This window comes from Tyto alba, unplaced genomic scaffold, assembly GCF_018691265.1.
Source record: "Tyto alba isolate M040663 unplaced genomic scaffold, T.alba_DEE_v4.0 Super-Scaffold_12, whole genome shotgun sequence".
NCBI lineage: Eukaryota > Metazoa > Chordata > Aves > Strigiformes > Tytonidae > Tyto > Tyto alba.
In genome coordinates, this window is record NW_024881274.1 from 3,801,997 (window position 1) to 3,821,413 (window position 19,417).

The 19,417-nt window shown below is 42.9% G+C and overlaps 1 protein-coding gene across 5 annotated transcripts in view; it reads left to right on the top strand.

The window, feature by feature from the left end:
• KANSL1 (KAT8 regulatory NSL complex subunit 1) overlaps positions 1-19,417 on the top strand; it is a 101,985-nt gene that overhangs the window by 17,924 nt on the left and 64,644 nt on the right. For all 5 annotated transcript variants that reach the window (XM_032996680.2, XM_032996681.2, XM_032996683.2 and 2 more), the window contains one exon: positions 2,151-3,537. In XM_032996680.2, the coding sequence (XP_032852571.2) occupies positions 2,234-3,537 (1,304 nt within the window). In that variant the 5' untranslated portion in view covers positions 2,151-2,233. The remainder of the gene's footprint in view (positions 1-2,150; positions 3,538-19,417) is intronic.

The window sequence follows — 19,417 nt, forward strand, 5'->3', positions numbered from 1 at the left end:
AATGGGTATTTCCTAAGCTGCTCTGGATATCTTGCAATGCCGTGGTGGTAATTGTGGTGAAGAGCACTGATCCAGAGTCTTCCTTTGGAAGACAGACCAGCATGTTTCTGCAGAACTGAGAGCACCCAGTAGGAACAGTCATTCCAAGCATACGTGTCTCTGTAGTAAAGGTCTCAGTAGTGAGGCTGGAGTGGGGGAAATCCTTTATTCCAACAGTCTTCCTCCCTCTTCTCCCAGAGAAGTCTTAGCTACAAGTGGAAAGTTCCCTGCACATTCCTTTTTAAATTTTTTTTTTTCTTCTCCCCTTGAATAGTCATATTCAGTCTTTATTTATGGACCCAAATGGTGACTAAAAGCCATTTTCTATGAGTGTTCATTGAATGAACAATGAGTGAGCAAATTTTTAGGCATGCAGTATCCTTCTTTTCAGTAAGAACAAGGTATAGTTGATTACAAAATATGCTAAGATCTGTCAGCAGGAGACTTCTGCAGTCTGAAGCTGTCTCTTAGGTCTCTCTACTTCTGCTACAATAGCTTAAATTCTTAATTTTATTTTTTTTAATCAGTTCCTATGTGAGTGTATCCTTTCTTCCCTGTCTTCTTCCTCCATGTCACCTAACTGGGTTTGGTGAGAGGGTTTGTTAGCAAGGCTGTGGATGGTCTGAGTTGTAGTTCTGGTGAGGAGCTTGCCAGTTGGCCAACATACGTGTGCACAGGAAACCAAACAGAGCAACTAACTTTGAGCTTGTCCTGTGGGCCTTCCCTCCGTGGGCGTGTGGGTTTGTTTCTCTAGCTCATCTGTGGCTTTTCACAAAAATTCAGATTTTTGTACTTAGTGTTTCTCAGCCCTAATGTTTGTCTGTGTTCCCTGTTACGGCAAAGTACCTGGTCTGACAATTGGGTGCAGATGAATGAGGCTGGAAACAAAACTGGCTGTTAAATTTTGCACATTCAACATATTAAAACTTTAGATCATCCTTGCTTTTCCTGTAAAGTGGTATATTAATTTGGTCATTGGGGTGCATTAATGAACAACTACAACAAGTTTATGCAAATTTATGTGAAATTAGAGGATTGGCATATCAGGCAAGAGATCAGGGCAACTTTTTATTATTAAATTGACATTGAAATAACTTCTGAAGGTGCTAGATAAATTTTGCAGCAAAAAGAAAATAACTGTTGCACTGTTAGCACAGCCTGTGCTGTGGGTTATGTGAATGCAGTTAAAAAAAAAAGGCATTAAAAAACACAGACACTTTTAGTGGTAAAGAAAGTAGGTAAATAAGCAGAAACTTGAAGGTGGGTGGGTGGGAAATGGTTGCAATGCACATGAATGAAATGTCTCGTTATTTTTCTTAACTTGCTTGATCTAGTTGAGTTAAGCCATGGCTTGCTATTACAGTCAGAGTGTAGAACTGCTCTGTCATGGTGTGCGTGTGGGTTAATCTTTATCCATGTTCTTAAAGAGAAATGGGAATAGCTAACACTGGAAATCACCTGGCTTATTCAGAAATCTGCTTCTAGGAAAGTGGGTTTCCTATACACCGGGGAAACAACTTTCTTAAAATCCAAGGCTTTCAGGGAAGCAATGGGATTGCCCAGTGGGTATGGGATGGGGGGGTGTCTTTAGCCACTGGGAGTTGAAGCATATGGAGATTAGTTCCCCTCAAGCCCTGTCCTTGCTACATGTAGTTCTAATTTGTCATTTTTAACTTAACCTAAGCTGGCAGTAGAAGCCGTGAAAACTGTTTTAAAGACATAGCTCGAGGATTTCTAAGTTGAAGTTGGTGAGCTGCTGGCATTGAGGAATAGGTGTAACCAGGGCCTGACCTTTCCTGAAGGTCTGGAAGGATGCTGGTTGCTCAGTGGATGGACTGAAAGATGAGAACAGTAGTTACAGGCAGACACCAGCTCTGGGAGGAGGACCAGCTTGTGTGTTGCTACTTCTGTTTTTAGCTGCCTGGTGCCTGGATGGCTCCGCTGAGCACAGGGCTGGTGGTTGCAGGGGGAGGATGCTGTGCTGAGCGTGGAGCTTGCGTGGCTTTACCGAGAGCGTTGAGTCAATAAGTCTCGCTGCAGTTGTCTATCTTACTTGTTTCGTTTTCTGTAAGTGCAATGCCTAACTTTGTCTTTTCCCTTCCTTTCCCTAGGCTGCCTTTGGGAGAGGCAGTGGGAGGCAGTGGAGCTGGCCTCGGCACCGGGAGAGGCTGGACTTCCCGTCTCTCTGTGCTGAATGGCTGCGATGGCGCCCGCTCTCACTGACGCAGCAGCTGAAGCTCACCACATCCGATTCAAGCTGGCTCCCCCGTCCTCCACCTTGTCGCCTGGCAGTGCCGAGAGCAACGGCAACGCCAACAACATCCTCCTGGCTGCCAACGGCACCAAAAGGAAAGCCATTGCTCCGGAGGATCCCAGTTTAGATTTCCGAAACAACCCTACGAAGGAAGAGCTGGGCAAGCTGCAGCCACTAGTGGCCTCTTATCTCTGCTCGGATGTAACATCTGTTTCTTCAAAAGAGCCTCTGAAGCTGCAAGGAGTCTTTAACAAGCAGACAGTCCTTAAATCTCACTCTCTCTTATCTCAGTCCTTCTTGAAAACAAGTGATCTGTTGGGGAGGCAACCAGTGTTGGAATTCACTTTGGAGAATCTAAAAACAATGAGTACTAATAGCCAGCCACCTCTCCCGCAAGCACCTGTAAATGGCTTGGCCAAGAAATTGGCCAAAAGTACCAATTCAGACCATGAAAACTCTAGTTCTCTGAATGGTGGGAAGTGTGCTCCTCCTCCTGCTGCCCTCCAGGGTGTTGACTATAATGCAGGAGGTTCTGAATTGGGGGACTTGAAGACCGGGTTGACCAATTGCACTCTTCCACATAGAAGCCTTGATGCAGAGCACACAACTCCATTTAGCAATAATAGCACTGCAAACAAATCTTCCCTTAATTCCACGGAGCAACAGCGGGTGCTTGAGGGTGGCAGTGGAGAGACTAGGTTGCCCAGTGCTGCTAGTCACTCTGACTTTGGGAGCAGTAAGTTGGAGGAGCAGAAACCTTCTCTGTTGGCCGGTCACCACAGTGCTCTCGACTCCGAGATGAGGACGAGGGCATTGCTGCGACGGCAGGCAGACATTGAGAACCGTGCCCGCAGGCTGCAGAAACGCTTGCAGGTGGTGCAGGCAAAGCAGGTGGAGAGACACATCCAGCAGCAGTTGGGTGGCTTCTTGGAGAAAACTCTGAGCAAGCTTCCAACTTTGGACCCCCTGAGGCATCGGAGCCAGCTGATGTTGACCAGAAAAGCAGAAGCAGCCTTGAGGAAAGCTGCAAGTGAGACAGTTACTTCAGAAGGCCTAAGTAACTTCTTGAAGAGCGATTCAATATCGGAAGAACTGGAGAGATTCACGGCCAGTGGTATGGCCAACTTGAGATCCAGTGAACAAGCGTTTGACTCGGATGTCACTGACAGCAGCTCGGGAGGAGAGTCTGACGTTGAAGAGGAGGAACTGACCAAAGCAGACCCAGAACAACCCCACGTACCGCTGTGAGTAGCAGCTATGCTTTGCTTACCTCTGGTTGGGGGAGAGCGAGGTGAAAGATGGCAGATTGAAAATCTGGTTTTTGTAGGAACACTTACTTTTTGATAGGCTTAGATCAAAGAATTGTTAAAACTAGTGCAGTGTGATTTGCAGCACACTTCCTAGTTCAGCCAGCACATGCAACATCGAAGATAAAATTCTTCATGCATACGGTAGTTGTTGGTGTTCTTGTGGAGCAGCAAGTGCTGGAAATACTGGCTGGCTGGAGTGATGCAAGCATGCTACAGATACAAACCTGAAATACTGTAAACAGTTCTCTCCATGATGTGTTGGACCTGTCTCCTGAAATGAAATGTTTGTCTTCTTACAATGGGAATCTTTGTTGTAAACCAGTTATGTAAAGTAAGGCCAGTCTGAATCTTGTAGCTGACAGCATGCCTGTGATGGGAATTTTTTTTTTTTTTGTTAAACTGCCTGGGAAAAAAACCTCTGAAAGGATTTGGTCCAAGTGCCAGTGGAAGTGTGAAGTGAGTGTGTTCTCTTGAATCTGGGAAATTATTGTTGGGAATTTTCTTCTTGTCTGTGAGTTGCGTTAAATGATGACAACAGCCTCATAATTATGTTATTAACTGCATGCTGTTTGCATAAGTATTAGGTGTCAATTTGTGTGTGGAGGAGGAAGATCCTCGTCAAGGCAAAAGGTCTTGAGACAGGTCAAGGAAGGTGGAAAATTTTTCTTCCAAAACTAAGAATTTTCCCTAGGAGTGCATATCCCAGTATTTTGCACAAATCTCTTAAAGACCATATTCTGTGTCTAGTCTGTATAAAATCTTGCTTGCATCGGTAGATGATTTCTTTCACCTTGATAGACCTATTGAACTTAAACCTCAGTCTGGGAAGCATAGTTACAGTTGACAGAAAACTCCCTGCAGGAGTCACAGGGGGCTCTGTGGAATGTGGATGGGTTTTTGATCAAGGCTGGAAATAGTCACCAGGACTTCTGCATACCTGAGCTATTCTGGGTTTGTTCAGATCTCTGTGGAGAAATAACTGAATGTATTTTGATACCTGTTGTCCAAAGTAATGTTAATGTCTAGTCAAGTGCTGTGTGATGCAGATTTTACTGAACTGGGTAGGTGGACATGAACAATGGGTGTACTTCATAACTTCAGCACCCTCCAAAAACAGACTCGTGTGGATGAATGCTGATAAACAGATGTTACAGCTCTTGAATATTAGATTCCAGCTAATGTAACATCATGTTTTGGGATGTTAGAGTAGGATGAATTTCTGTACGTGGAGTCTTAAACGTGGCATGAATTCGGTTTTCTCCCATTGCAAAGCTAGTAGCTGAGCATGTGATCCCTGCTGGCTGGACATAAAGGCGTTCTTGTGCTGTTAGAAAAGAGAGTTTTAATAACTTTATTCCTGTTTTATAATGTCCACAAACTTACTGTTGGGGCTAACAGTAAAATTGCATTTATAACTATTGTAATAGTTATTAGAGGAGACATTTTATTAAAATTCTGTCCAAAGTAGTATTAAATTTTCCATATTGTGGGTTTCATAGATTCACATGTTGTCTAACAAAGTGAAATTTCTTTGCCACTCATCTTAATCCCAAGAGGAAGTGCGGTATTCAGAGACATGATGCGTGAAATTCTTTGCTGACTTTTCTGCCCTTTGTATTAGTCATGCCTTTACATTCCCCAACCTCCCAAGTACTCTTAAAAAGCCAGAGATTTAAAAGCTAATAAAAAGAACGAACCTTCTGTTGTCTATAGGTTCAGAAGCTGGTGTGTATGCATACTGGCATCTAGGCCAGGCCCACCAAACCTTTTTTTAAAGTTTATGCCTTTGGGTATTTAGTAATTAGTCTACCCAGCACTGACTGTCCTGTTGGCATGAGTGCTTTGACATTGGGTCTCACGAGCTCCGGCATTACTGCAGTTGAGGCTGAATGCACATTTGTGCTTGTTAGAGAAACTCCTGAAGTCAGCCTTAAGAGCTGGTACGAGTATCTGAGTACTCCTAAATATCATTCTTTTCAAAGCAGTGCTAAGAGACAGGAAGGGGAAGAGCTGACTTTTCCACTGGGAAGCCGCCTTGGGCCAGTTTATTGTACAGAACCATTGTTTTACGTTTGTGTGAGCACAGAACAGCAAAGGTTTTTGCAGGGTTGCACAAGTATGGCTGGATTTTGCAGCCTGCTGAATTTAGTTATTAGAGGGAAGATTTTTACCTTGGTTATTTTAATTTTGGTAGTGAGATGGAATGTCTTAATGAGTGTAAAAACTTCTGTCTCAGCCCTCAATCAGCATCTGCTGGCAATGTATTGCTCCTGGGTGCCCCTGCCTTCCCCCGAGAAACTGCTTGTTTGCTTCTAGGTCTTTAGTGAGAGTTACGCTACAAACGGTGTGTCTTGTAGCTTGCTTGCAATAAGTCGCCATGTCACTGACTGCCCCCGGGATTCAAGTAGAAGCATGCAAAAGGAACAAAGATGTGTTTACATCATGCTTAGATAAGAGCTGACCTTTGAGTTTTTCTGGCGTGGTGGCATTCCAGAATCGGTATCTGGTCAAGGACAGCCTTCGAAGTATTTGTACAGTTCTGGCCCGCCTGATCTTGGCTATAGAGCAGCATCTCCCTGAGGAATTGCATCTTTCCAGTCGTGTTGACCTATGAGAACTTGGTAGGTCCTTTTAAAGCACTCGCAGACCTGCTGCCCAGGAAGGTGCTGTCATTCAGGTGCATAACCAGGCCATCATGTAATGCATAAACAAAGCAGGGAGGTATTCGTTACACCTCTGTTGGGAAGCCCTGCCAGCTATGGGCTTGGTTTAACAAGGTGCTCCTGATTCTCATGCAGCTGATGGGGAAAGAAAGCGCGTGCGGGCAGGGTTGGTCCACGATGCAGTCTTAGGTTTATGTGGATCACGGACCACCATGTTGCATTTCATTTGCTCTCTGATTAATAATATACAACTCTCTGCTTCACAGCTAAGATCCTCTTACGTGTCAACTTCAAAAAGCGTGTGCAGCGGCAGAGTTAGGATCAAGAGAAGCTTTGCCTCTGCTTGGTGGTGACGAAGGCAGGTTGGAGCCTCCCCTGTGGAGAATCGTACTGAATTTCTTTGGCTGGGTGTGACCGTAGGCAGCAGCTGTATGCGACTGCGAAACCTGTGCTACTTTGAAAGGGCCCAAATGCTGTTGTCAGCGTGGTAGGATCAGGAACTGCTGTTTGTGAAAGGTTGCTCGGAGCAGGGCATGTGAATTCCTCCCAGTGCTGGAGGGCTGCTGGCTGGGCTCTGGCTTATGTGGCCAAGGGATGGTTTAACAAGTAATCAAAGTCCTGGTGTTTCTGTGGCCTTGTACTAATACATATAAGTAGGAAATATTTAGTGTGGCTTGTGCATCTTTACAGTAGTTGCTTTTCTCAGACTGGTTGGTTTCTTTAGTTGTCTTGCATTGACTGTAGACTAGTTTCATCAGAATTTGTCAATTAGTTTTGGCTGGTTAGTTACCTGTGTCGAGCAGCAACGTAGTCATTAGCTGGTGAGTTGTAGGTGGTGTAGTTTCTGCAATCCTCAACTTCAGTCTGTATACCGTGGAAAATTTTTCTGAAAAGGTAGTGAAAACAAATATATAATTGGAACTTGCCTTTTAGTTCACATTTCTTACCTGGAAAGTCACTGTTTTAATGGCAGTTACTTCAAGCTGCTGAGAGTGAACTGAAGCTCCTGGTGACTAACTTCTCACACCACCTTTACAAGGGTCAGACAGCACCTACCCTGTGCTCAGTTGTGGTTGTTGCGATGCCTATGGCCATGATGCCTAAGCACATGTTAATTATCCCCATTTACTGGTGGGAAATCCGAGCACCTTCTGCACTTCGGTGTTGCAGTGAATCATTTCACAGCCTTGGAGCCTGTGTGTTGACTCCTCCCTGTGCTATGTCATATCGTGCTGCCTGGATTTCAGAATTGCTCGACTTGGAGTAGTAATGAAGATTTCTCACTGAGAAGTGCTTTTGTCAGCACTAATTTCAAAGTCCTGTGTTGGAGAGGGGTGCGTGCGGCACTGCCATCAGTAATTGTTTGAGGGGTAGTTGCAGTTGGTGCATCAGTTGACTGAGAAAATAGGATTTAGAAATTACAATTTTTGTCCCTTGATTATATTTTTCAAGTGAGAGCATGATAAGGAAGCCTGTATCTCCGGGGCTATAAATAGCATTTCTCAAATATATGACTTCATGGAGCTGTTATTCAGATGGCAAATCCCATGCTGCGGGAACTAAGGAGGCTTTTCCTACTGATCACGAACACGTTGCACTAACTCTGATTTATGCAGAGCAATTCTAAAAGTTTGTCTCTATTCTTTATGACTTTTTCAGTTACCTGCTTGGCTTTTTGTGCTCTTGTTCTGGACTTCTAGCTATGTTTGTAGATACTAACAGCACAATGCTTAACCTTCTATTTTTCAGCTATTTATGAAAACTTGCATATGTTGTACTTGAATTACTTGTGATCCATATACTGCTCAGCAGCAATACGTTGGTCAAGAGAGATGTTCCTCAAGCATCTTTCAGTGGGGAAGAGAGAAAGAGAGCAAATCCTGAACATGTTCTTGTTTTGCATTTGAAAGCAGAATAGCAGAGAGCAGTTCATTGTTCAAAAATGCTTAATCAGGTATCCAGAGTAAGTAGGACACTCGGCAAGTCCCTCTTGCTTTTAAGAAACGAGGGCGAATGAGAACACTGCTTGAGAAAGATCTTAAGAAAAATGAGTCAGTTATTTCTCCAAGAAATGTTGGTCGTAGACATCCATTCTATCTATAAAACGTGTGCTAATAAGTTGTTTCTGATTTTTACTCGAGCCTTGATCTTCATGCAGACCTCACTGGAGTAGGGAAGGGAGGTTAGGTGTTTTCAGTGCAGGTACTCGTGTTGCCATCCACAGAACTTGGTTAAGGTAGCATTTCATCCTAGAGGGAGTTTGAGGCATTGGTTTAAATTTATCTTTCTAGGCTGAAGCCACAGTTGTTTCAGGGGGCAGCAGATGGGAACTGGACCTCAGTGTTGGGTCGCATGTGTGGAGAATGATGGTGGAATCAGGTGCTGTGGTGCGAGAAAGCATTTGAATTTGGTGTGAGGGGTGTTGAATGCAGACAAAGCATCTTTCTGCATCTTTCTGCATCTTTCTTGCAGGTGCCTTTAGTGCTTTTGCAGGGTTTTGGGTTGTTTGGATTCAGATCATCTCTGCCTGTTTCTTGGGCTGCGGGGTTGTGGTGTATGAAAAATAATGCAGAGGTCTGGAGATGATTTGGTGTCTGGCACTACCAGTGAACTATGCTTTGTCTCTACAGCCCTTACCCAGTGGGGCAGCAAGTAAGGATGGGCTCTAGTTCAGACTTTTTAGGACTTGTGGGTGACACTTTGGATAGGGTTGCATAAATATTTACTTGACTTTTAATTGGGAAAAGCCTGTCACAGCATCTGAAGCAGTTGGGAAAAAAAAAAAAAGTTTGAATTTGAACTGTCATTAAAAACCTAGTGTGGTAACTTCTCTGCTTTCCTACAATCTCATGTGAAATTGAAGTTAGTGTTTGAGCAAGGGAAAGGGGCCCCGTTTAGAGCTGATCTCTAATATTGAAGTCTAATATACTGGTATGGGGGATGGGGAAAAGACTTTTATATTGCGTTACACCAGCATCTGTAAGCAGCTACAGTTTAGAACCTCATTTATGTTCTTTTTAATACTGACACAAGACAAAAAATGACTGTGGCTAAGATTAAACCTGAAGCGATGGCAAACATGGACTTTCTTAAAGAGATTGTAAAGGTGTACTCCACAGATACGTTTTTCTTCCAGAAAGATTTTGGTTTTCATTATGCAGTAATATGGGCTTTTTTTCCCCCCCCTCCTTTGTTCTCTCCTCCAGCAGATACGTTCTGGTTGCACTAGCTCGGCAGCAGTGCTGCGCTAGACTTCCAGCTGGGGGAAAATGTTTTCTTTACTAAACTGGCACTACCCCAACAGATTTTTCCACGGAGTATGTTTTGGGCACACCCTGGACATGGTGCGTTTTGCAAGTGTCTCATTTCAAAGGCTTGGAGAGCTGGATGGCTTTGCTGGGCCATCCTCAGATAAAACGCTTTAGGTAGAAAAGAACTTAAAAAATTGACTTAGGTTTTCTGTGCTTGATTTCTGAATGAAAGGAAGGACTTAAAAGTACAGATAGGTGAAGGCCTGTGTATTGACTAGTAATTCAACTGGGAAGTGGAAAGAGAAACTTCAATTGCAGCTAATTCTGTTGCAGCTGCCCTTCGTGTTTCTGGATCCAGATGGGAACTGGGGATGGTTCAGTTCTGCACAGCACCGGAGGTGTCTCTGACATCCTCTGGTTGTGGCTCTCTGCATTTGAAAGAGTTGCTGATGTGCTTGTCTTGTAATGAAATGGCTTGCTTAAGTAAAATCCAGCTCTTTCCACCCTGTCTGACCTTCTCTGTGATAAGGCTACTTTCTGGAATGCCTGCTCCAGCTTTGACCTCGGCACTGAACAAGCTATTTATGGGAAGGGTACCTGGCACAGGCACACCAAGTTAAGGATTTGTTAATGGTGCCTGGGATTTCTGTGTAGAACATGCTTTTTCATTAAATTGCATCACATCAGCAGTGAGGGAAATGATACTTCGGTGAAAGAAAATATTTAGGAGTCAGACAGAGTTGTGCTGTTGAGACCTTAAATTCACTGGTTTTATGAGGATGGAGTGTCTCAAATTTTGCTGCAAACTGGTCGTGTTGAAGGTGGCTCTCCTGTTGCCTACCCCTCCCCAAACCCAGCCTTCAACTCTGTGCCCAAACACACTTGTTCAGCAGTTGTCTGCGGCTGGTTCTTGTGCCCGAGCAGGGAGGTCATCACGGTGATGTATTTAAAGCTCTTCTGTTAGTTGTAAGCCGTCAGGTTAGTGAAGGTGAACAACTTGGCAGATGGCTGTTTTCTCCCTGGTGCTCGTGTGCAACCATGATGTCTTAGCTGCAAAATGAGATGTTCCCTGGGATAGTGGCGGCAGAGTTTGGCTGGCACATCTCATGATGCTTCTGCTTCTGAAGCAGATTAATTTGTGCTGTCTTATGAATGAACATAAGCATGCTCTTTCCAGAAGTGTTTAATTCTCAAGGATATTTAGCCCATTTTAAGGAGTTGTAGCTTCCTTTATTTGTTAAAAACATGCATCCTTACTGTGTGAAATACATAATTTGAGTTGTTTCTCACTTATGTAGTGGTACAGTTGTGGGGAGTGGGAGAAAGGGGGTAGTTTCTGACACCGATCTCGCTGCCGTTTCAGGTGTCTCCTTCCAGCACCATACAGCACTGAGTTTGTCAGATAGTTTTGAGTGTCATTTCACTTCTTAAAAAAAGTGCCTTCTGATGGGGTGGATTTGGGAAATGTGACTTCGTTTGGCTGCTTATTTAATAAAATATTTGGTAATGTAGTTAAAAAAAAATACACCCCCACTATAATGATGATTTATTTTTTTTAATAGGCTCAAAACATTTGGTTGTCAAATCACTAAAAGAGGGGAAATAAGGAAGATCAGGGTACTCCTTATGCAGCAGAGCTTTTGGCTTTTGTATTTGTGACATTTTAGTAGTTTCCATAGTAACACATAATGATGTTGTAAAAAATGTTCCAGGGATTTTATTTGTATAAGGAAGGACTTTAAAATATTAATGGAAGACAGTGTGAATCGGAGGGAAGTCTAATCGTATTTTCTGTTTGGAGCATAAAAATTGATGCTAGGTAGAGAAAAGTGATTTGATGCATTGTCCAGAGAGAGCAACCGTCTGTAGACTGAACTTGTCTTGGCCAGCAAACAAAATAAGAGAACTTGAGTCATCTTTGGAATGTTTGCCACAAAGTCTTTTCTGTCTGATACTACAGGTAAAGCTTTAGAACTGTTCTGCTATCACTCATTCTCCAGGTCCAGGTAAAAAGTATTTTATCTTGGAAGTACTTTTCATTCCAGCCCATGTGTAGTTGGAGCTCATCTTCTGTGATACTTGGTTAAATGTTTGGAGCTCTTACCCTGTTTGAATTCATGGGAGTCTCTGTGAGTTTAGCTGAGTTAAAAATTGGATGTCTCCATTTAGAAGCCTTTGTGACAGAGTAGCTCATACAGCTTTAGAGGCAATCTGCATTCACTGAATTCCCTGAGGCTCCTACTTAATGACCAATATTGAGCTTTTGCTGTTTCTGGGCTGGTGATGTTACGTTACATTATCAAATCCAATCCACTAGAGGAAGAAGCAAAGGGTTTTTATGTAGATGCAGTAGACAGAAATCATAAAAAAAAATGATTTCTTGGAGAAGGAGAGTTTAGAGAGGGATGTTTGTGTGCACATATTTAAGTAGGTATAAGTTTGAGTTGTGGGTCAGCAGCTGTGTACTTAACCCTGTATTCCCACCTAGTTAGGTGACCAGAGGCAGTGGAGGGCAGTAAAAGGCACTGCAGTTTAGATGACTTTGCAATTAAATCACGTGTAGGAACCCAGCATGAAATTCCTACTTTTGAGGTTAACTTAAACATCAGTGCACAAATGTCTCACTTCCGTGTATCTTATCTCTGGTCTTTGGTTATCAAGTTAGATGTTTAATCTTTCTATTATTAAGTTAGGTATTAAGTCTTCTGAGCTTCTGGCCCTGCCCCGATAGCTTGTGACCGGGAAGGTGCCGGGAGCTGGCCCCTGTGATGATGGTTGGTGCCCTCTGGATGCAGCTGTCTGGCCGGAGGTTACCAACGGTTTCTTGCCAGGCTCTGCACAGCCGCTTTCTGATTTTCCTCTGTCGTAATTGCAGAGCTTGAGCATAGTGACAGCCTGTTCTGCCCTGCCCTTGTCTTCTGTTTGCTAGTAGTTGAGCGACTAGAACCTGACTAGTAGTTAACATGTTTCTGTCCATTTAACTCTGGAGAGGACACCACCTTCTAATGCAGCAGCACTCACGGGCCTCTGGATGTTGCAAACGCAGTGGCTCCTTCTCCATGTGCTTGCAGCCACTAAGTGATCTCGTGGGATGAGCAGTTTTACTCACAGGAGCTGTATGTGCCTGGGGAAGTCACTTCTCACTATGTTAAGTAAAGATACGCTGTGCTGCAGGAACAGATATCAATTATAAATAAACTCAGTGCTTTGCAACCTGGCTTTTTCTGACTTGCTTCTGCATTCTAGGTGGGAAAATCACTGTGTGCTGCTGTCACCCACCGTGTCTGGCCTTAAAAGTGCTTGAGAAGGAGGTTAATGTCTAGAAAGATGGGTGCAACAGTCGTTGGTGGCCCGTGCATGCCTCGTGCTCTTCCTGCCCCCTCTTAAGAAAGTTTCGAGCAAGAGCTCTGCAGCTGGGGCACGATGCTGCTTGTCCACCTGCAGTCTCTCTGCCCATTGTCATGACTTCAGGTCCTGTCCTGCCCTGCCTGCTGTGGGTGTCAGCACAGAGGAAAATGGAGTACCCATCTGTGTCCACACGCAGAGCGGGGCAGGGCTCGGATCCGGAGCTGGGAGCTGAGCAGGAGACAGGCGGCTTTGAAGGTGCTTTGGTCCTGGGTGATCCTGGCTCTCTGCACAGCTTTGGCAGCTTCTGACAGAATTTAACTCCTGTGGTCCCAGTTCCTGATCTGGGTGGTTTGATGTGAAGAGGTAATGGCTCTCTGTTCCTACTGTTTTTTTTTTAATCTGCTGGAGGCTCGCATCCCTGTGGCCAAGGAGAGAATATTTCTGTTTAGCAGCCATTACTATTCCTGGGCTGGGACAGTAGCATGAATAAAAGTTACAGCAGCTAAATCTGCCTATTTTTGTGTGAATTGGAGCCCTTCTCCATGTGACTTTTGCTATTCCAGTGCTGGCTATTTCGAAAAAATGAGACAATTAGCCTTCTGTGGATCTGCATTTTGAATGCAGAACACTTGCAGGGCTCTTGCTCCATGTATGCAACATTTTGTGCCATTGGCTTTTTACTGTCTCAGACTAAAACAAGAAAATTATTCTCTGTTCCTTGTAGGTTGTAGGTAGCTCTCCTGCTATTTGCAGAAATTTCTGAAAGTCAAAGAGAAGATGCTGTTTATACTGAGACAGCAGAAAATAATTTGAAGAAACCACATTAGGAAATCTTTCAAGGCGTTAACCACTTTTCCTATGCCAAGGCAATGAAAATTAATCTGTATCAATATAAAGTATTTTTCATCCTAATATACAAACCTGAGTGTCATCTAATGACTTCTCCAAGGTTCGTTGTTCACATATTGGTCAAACCCTTACCATTTTAAATAAAATAAATCTGTTTGCGTAGTAATCAGCCACTTAAAGAAAATCCTTCAGTGTGATGATTCATATTGTGCCTAAAGACAGCTTTCCATATTCAGCCCTCACTCACTCCCCCCTACCATCCCCCTCTCCCTGCCTCTGGAAATGGGCAAGAAGCCCAAAACAACTTAACTCTTAGTTATTTAAACCTATTTTTAAGAAGTGATACTTGTAGAAAAATCTTCCCTGAAGACTTTTGATTGACGTTGTCTTGTATATTAGATCTTAAACTGGCTTATGAAGTGTGTAATTTTGCTGGTTTTATTTTTTTTCAGCTACTTTTTTATGAACATGAGCTGTTCTTTGAATTCTTACTAACAGGCTGAAATTACATCTGTCTCCAGTTACAGCGGTTCTGTACTTGTTCACTCTTTTGTGTGGATCTTTGACTTGTCAAATGTGCCCCAGTGCCTCTCCTCTCACTCCTACGTTAGCTCTCCTCTTGTATTAATGTCCAGGTCTTTTTAATATAAGGAGTTCTAGTTATTTTTGCAGCTAATTCTCCTGTGTGCTGGCTGTTCAAGTAGCATTTATTTTCAAAATAGTATCCTCTGTAGAGAGAAAGCTTTCGTAACCCATCCTAGTTGTCATGGCACAGATCTGCCTTTTTTTTTCCCCCCTTTGCCTGTTGTTACCAGGCATGCTTTGGTTATGTTAAACTCCTGAAACCAAATGCCTCATCAGGCTGGGTACAGGTAAGCCCTAATCAGATTAACTGCTTTGCAAATTGAGTTGCTTATTTTACCTATGTTTTCTTGTGCTTGAGCAAGTGAATTTCTGCGCTAGGACCAGGCACTATTCTCTGATAATTTAAAGGAAAAGTGACTTGATTAAGCCTTTTGGTGGCTTTACGAAGAACTAGTGAAAATTATCAACTGTGTTTACTTGAATTCTCAATGTGCATATGAACTTTTCCCCTGTGTGTACATGTATTTCTTTCCCTCCCCCTCATGGGCAGTAGTTGCATGTTTGCCATCTCCTCTGCTTTATGTCCTCTGGTAATTTCTGCAGCAGAGCTTCTGGACCTAGGCTTGCCCACTATTCAGGTCGATGGTTGGGGTGCACAGGAACTTCAGTTGTCTTGCACCCACTTTCCTCTTTGTCCCTTCCTTTTCCCATCCTTTCCACAACTTAGAGATGGTGTCTGAAAACTTTGTGGTGTTCAGCAATGCATTTCCTAGAGAGGATAAGATGTGTGGAAAATTTTGTGGGTTTTTTTCTTCTTTGTTATGTCTGTAATTTGGTCGTAATTCCCAGAAGCTTTTAGTTGTGATGCTTGGAGCAAGCAATGACTGCAAGACTTCAGTGTCAGGGAGGTAACCTCTGCAGCCTCTCATAGTGGTAACGAAGTGGTCCCCACTAATGAGAGTCTGTTGCTGTAGCTGAGTGTTACTTGGTGAATCTGCCATAGGAATCCTCTATTTTCTGTTTTGTTCTGATGTTGCAGCATTCCTCAAAATTGCTTTTATCTAGTCTTGTCTGCTAGTTAACAACCATCTGCAACCAAGAGCACTTGGCTACTTTAAATGTTCACCTTATATAATGGAAACTTTTTTCTCCCCTCCTTTTGGAGCTTCCTAGTAGGACTTTTTTTTTTTTTTTTTCCCCTCTGATGTAGATGTTTGAATTTCTCAACCAAACTAGTACATAAAGTAATCTTCCTGTTCTCGGTCTTGCTGTATTAGTATTACTGGAAAAAATACTTGTTTTCACTTAAATTTATTAGGCCTGGGAGAAAACTGTGTAATATTCCTTCCAGTTTGAGAGACTGAAAACAAAATTTCCAAGAATGCATATCCAGTAAAGCCTTTTCTCCCATATTCTATTTTATTTCTTTTTCTCTGGTCCTATAGAGACTGACTGGAGTTTCAAAGAGTTGGATGCTTATCACCCAGTTGGGGATTTTGTTCAGATGAGAAATGCTGGGATGTGTGTGCATCTGCCCTGGCTGCCCTTGAGAAGTGCTGACCTGGTACAAATGGGAGTATTAATTGAAGTAATGGAGCTCTCCTGTTTTTCACTTCATTTCTGAGAGTAACTCGTCCAAAAGCATCTTGCTTTGTTTAGCTGATGGTTGGTAAGATAAAGGAGGTTCTGAGAATTTGTGATCATCTACTTAACTGTGGCTTATGCTATTGTCTCCTACAGTGCAGTGTCGCAAATAGGTAGCACCCCTCCTCCTCTCTCCCACAAAGAGCAGCAGCTGCCCAACTTCCTCAAGGATTAATCATTTCCATTGAACCTCTGATCAGTTTTTAACATGCATTAGGGCAGAGGGCTGACCTGAAAAGTGTCATCTCTCGCTTCACAGAAATGTCTTGGAGAATGTAAAAATACATGCAAAAATCTCACTTAGATACACCCCTTTTTTAATCATTATAATTGCCTGCTAGCTTAGTGCTGGCTAGTATCACTTTTAAAGTCCTGGCATTTATTGCAAGAGATTGTACGATAATTTCAGAGGGACATTTTCCCTTTGTACTAAGGTTTGTCGTCTTTTTTTCAGGTTAAAACATCCTATCCTCTCTAGTACTCGTGAACTTCCTCACGCTCTAAGCGAAATGACAGTACCGAAGTACAACGGCTGCATTATGGTTCTGGTTCTTACCACAGCTCATTCCAGCTATGCTAATGAAAAAAATTTGTCATATCTCTTCCAAAGCTGGGAATCCTCTAGGTCTGGGGAAGTGAAAATGCGTAATAGTTTGGCTGTTCAGCCTGCCTGGCCCTTTGGACCCTTTGAGGCTATGTAGTAATCGACTTGCAGTGATGGCTCTTTGTTTCTGATACAATTACTTTTGTGTTTGCTTTTGTTGTGAAATGCTTGGCTTCAAAGCTTTTGAATGCATTTGAGAATGTACCATGTGTTTTGTGCTTTCTCTTGACATGTGCAAATAATGTTGACATGAGTCAGAAGAGTGTTGTCCTAAAGTGGCAGAGTCTCAGGTTCAGCCCAGTAGAATCTGCGATGGTGGTGAATGATCCTCTTCATAGTGTGATCATGCATCAGACCTTGGGTTGTTGGATGTGCTGTCAGTCTGACAACATTGTTTGCAGCAGATTTTAGAAAACTCAGATTGAGAATCTGGATTCTGTTCTTTGCTTTGTGTGAACCTTTTAAAATTTTATCAAGCATTAAGGTCTGGAAGATGACATAGTACTACAAACTATTTTCATTTGCTGCCTTTGCTCATGGATTGCTTGACTGGAAGTTATTGTCACAGTTCAGTTCTTTTGGCTCTTGTCCTGGCCTCTAGACATGTGAATGTGACATGCTTTGCTTTTGCTTGTAAATTAAAAAATAAAATTAAAAAAGCTAGTATTCTCTTCTTTAGAAAAGCATAACATCTGGAAAGTAGAGACTCTAAGGTAAGTAATGCTCCGTTCACTCCCCCAAAAGAATAAGAAAACCCTCTTGAAGTAAACATGTCTTTGATAAAAGTCTCCTGATGTGATTGATCTCATGATGAGGGTTGGGGTAATGATGAAAGCTCTGCCTCTTGTATGAGATGTTTCAATGCTGCCAATCAAAACATCTTCTAAAAATATCCCATCTTCTGGAAGAATCTATTCTTGCAAATCGGAACCCGATATTAAATAACATACTGTTGATTGCAAAGGATCCAATTTAAAGAAACAGACCAATATTCATCTCTCTTCTTCTCCCTTTCCAACTCTTTATTAAATTGGTGGATATTTGTTTCAGGCTTCACACAGGATGAAAATAAAATTAGTCTAAGCATGAGATCCTTCCAAAAGTGTGGTATTTGAACTGCAGGGGAGTTTGCTCAGAAGGTGGAAACTGGCTTGCTTCTCTCCAGACAATTTTTCCTGTCGCATGCCTGATGTCTTGGCATGAAGTAAACGTTATCTAGTCCTTTTGAAAAGTCCTGAAGTAGAGAGTATGTCTTGGCTGAACCTGATTGAAATGGCTGGGGAAAATCTATCCAAGAAAAATAAATTTCTGGTGGAGCAGCCAGCAGTGTGTGTGATATAAACTGCTTTCGGAGGGATGGAGTGGTACAGATACAGCATTTAGATTTTTGGCTTTGGGAAATACAGGTGAAATGGGAGGATAATAACCCTTTTTCTTACCAATACAGTTAAGCTATAACCATCTCGTTTAGCCTAAAATAATTCAGTTCTTGGTGTTTTCTCACCAGTTCTTGTTCCTGTGGCATCTCTTTCCACCTTGTACCCTGTATTTTCTAATCTTCTGTAGATTTTAGAGGAGCATCTGCCTTTACTCCGGCCCTGCAGACCTCAGAGCCCAGCTCCCTGCAGAGTCTGGCGAGGGGAATCATTGCTCAGGTTGCAATACAGGCACCTGCCCACGAGGGACTGCGTCGCCCGGAATTCCAGCAGGGAAATGAATCTCATGGAGCTGCTGGTGTTGGGTTCCTGAGGCTGTAAAAACTCGATGGGATTATTAGTTTGCAGAGGTGCAGTTCGTAGTGCTGTGTTTGTTTAGGGAGGGAGAAGAGCTGGAAAACACGCCTGCAGTGACAGGGGGACATTTCCCCTGCGCTGGCACCTGTCCCCTCCCCAGGTGGTGCATCATTGGGGTCAGTTTTTCCAGCTTGTTCATGGTTACCTCTTCTCCCCATCCAGCCCTGTGGTCCCAGTGTTATGATTTAGAAACTCCCCTGTTTGCATTAACAACAGGGAGTAGTCGCGTAGCAGTGGCAAACCTGCCACGTCTGCTTGATACAAACCCGCATTGTCCTTGACAAGGAAAGAGCCCTCCAGTAATTCACCTTGCCAGCAAGAAAGAGGATTTTTTTTTTAATTTTTTTTTTTTCCAGGGCAGCTGAGTTGTTTGAAATCAATGCAATGTTTAGTGACACCAAAGGAGAATACACATTTGTGGATAGGAAATGCTGCTTAACTGTTCAAGACAGCAGTTTATTCTTTTAGTCTATGGAATTTCAGTCTATGTGAAAACCAAAAATGTGGCTGTGAACTCATTATTTTGATTTCTTGCTCGCTGCCTCCACACAGTAGAAAGCATCTTGTACTTGCAGAATTAAATGATGAATCTTTCTGTATCTAAGTGAGATTAATACTGCATTCTGTGTAGCTTTTTTTATAAAGAATTAGAAGCATTCTGCTCTTCTGCAGGATTGTGTTAATCATTAGCAACTTAGTGAGTTGAAATATTGTGGCTGCATAAAGATGTCCAAACTGGCCAACAAAAAGCTGAGATGCGCTGAAGGATAATTCAGGTAGCACTGGGATCAGAAATGGGCCACAGAAACCCTGAGTCACACAAATAAATGCGATTGCCAGTACGGTTACCAAACAGTAGCTGAATCCGACTGTTCTGAAATAAAAATGGTTTTGTTTTCTCTTTCGCTTGTTGACATACAATCCATTTTTAGCTGTTTGTGTTTTTTAAACTATAGGGAATTGTGAATGATTTGTATGAATTTATAGTGAGTTGTGAAAGCTTTGAAAGATGTCTGAGCATTTTGGAGTGTGTGTATGCAGTGTGTGTGGTGTACAAGAAACTTTTTTTAAAAAGTC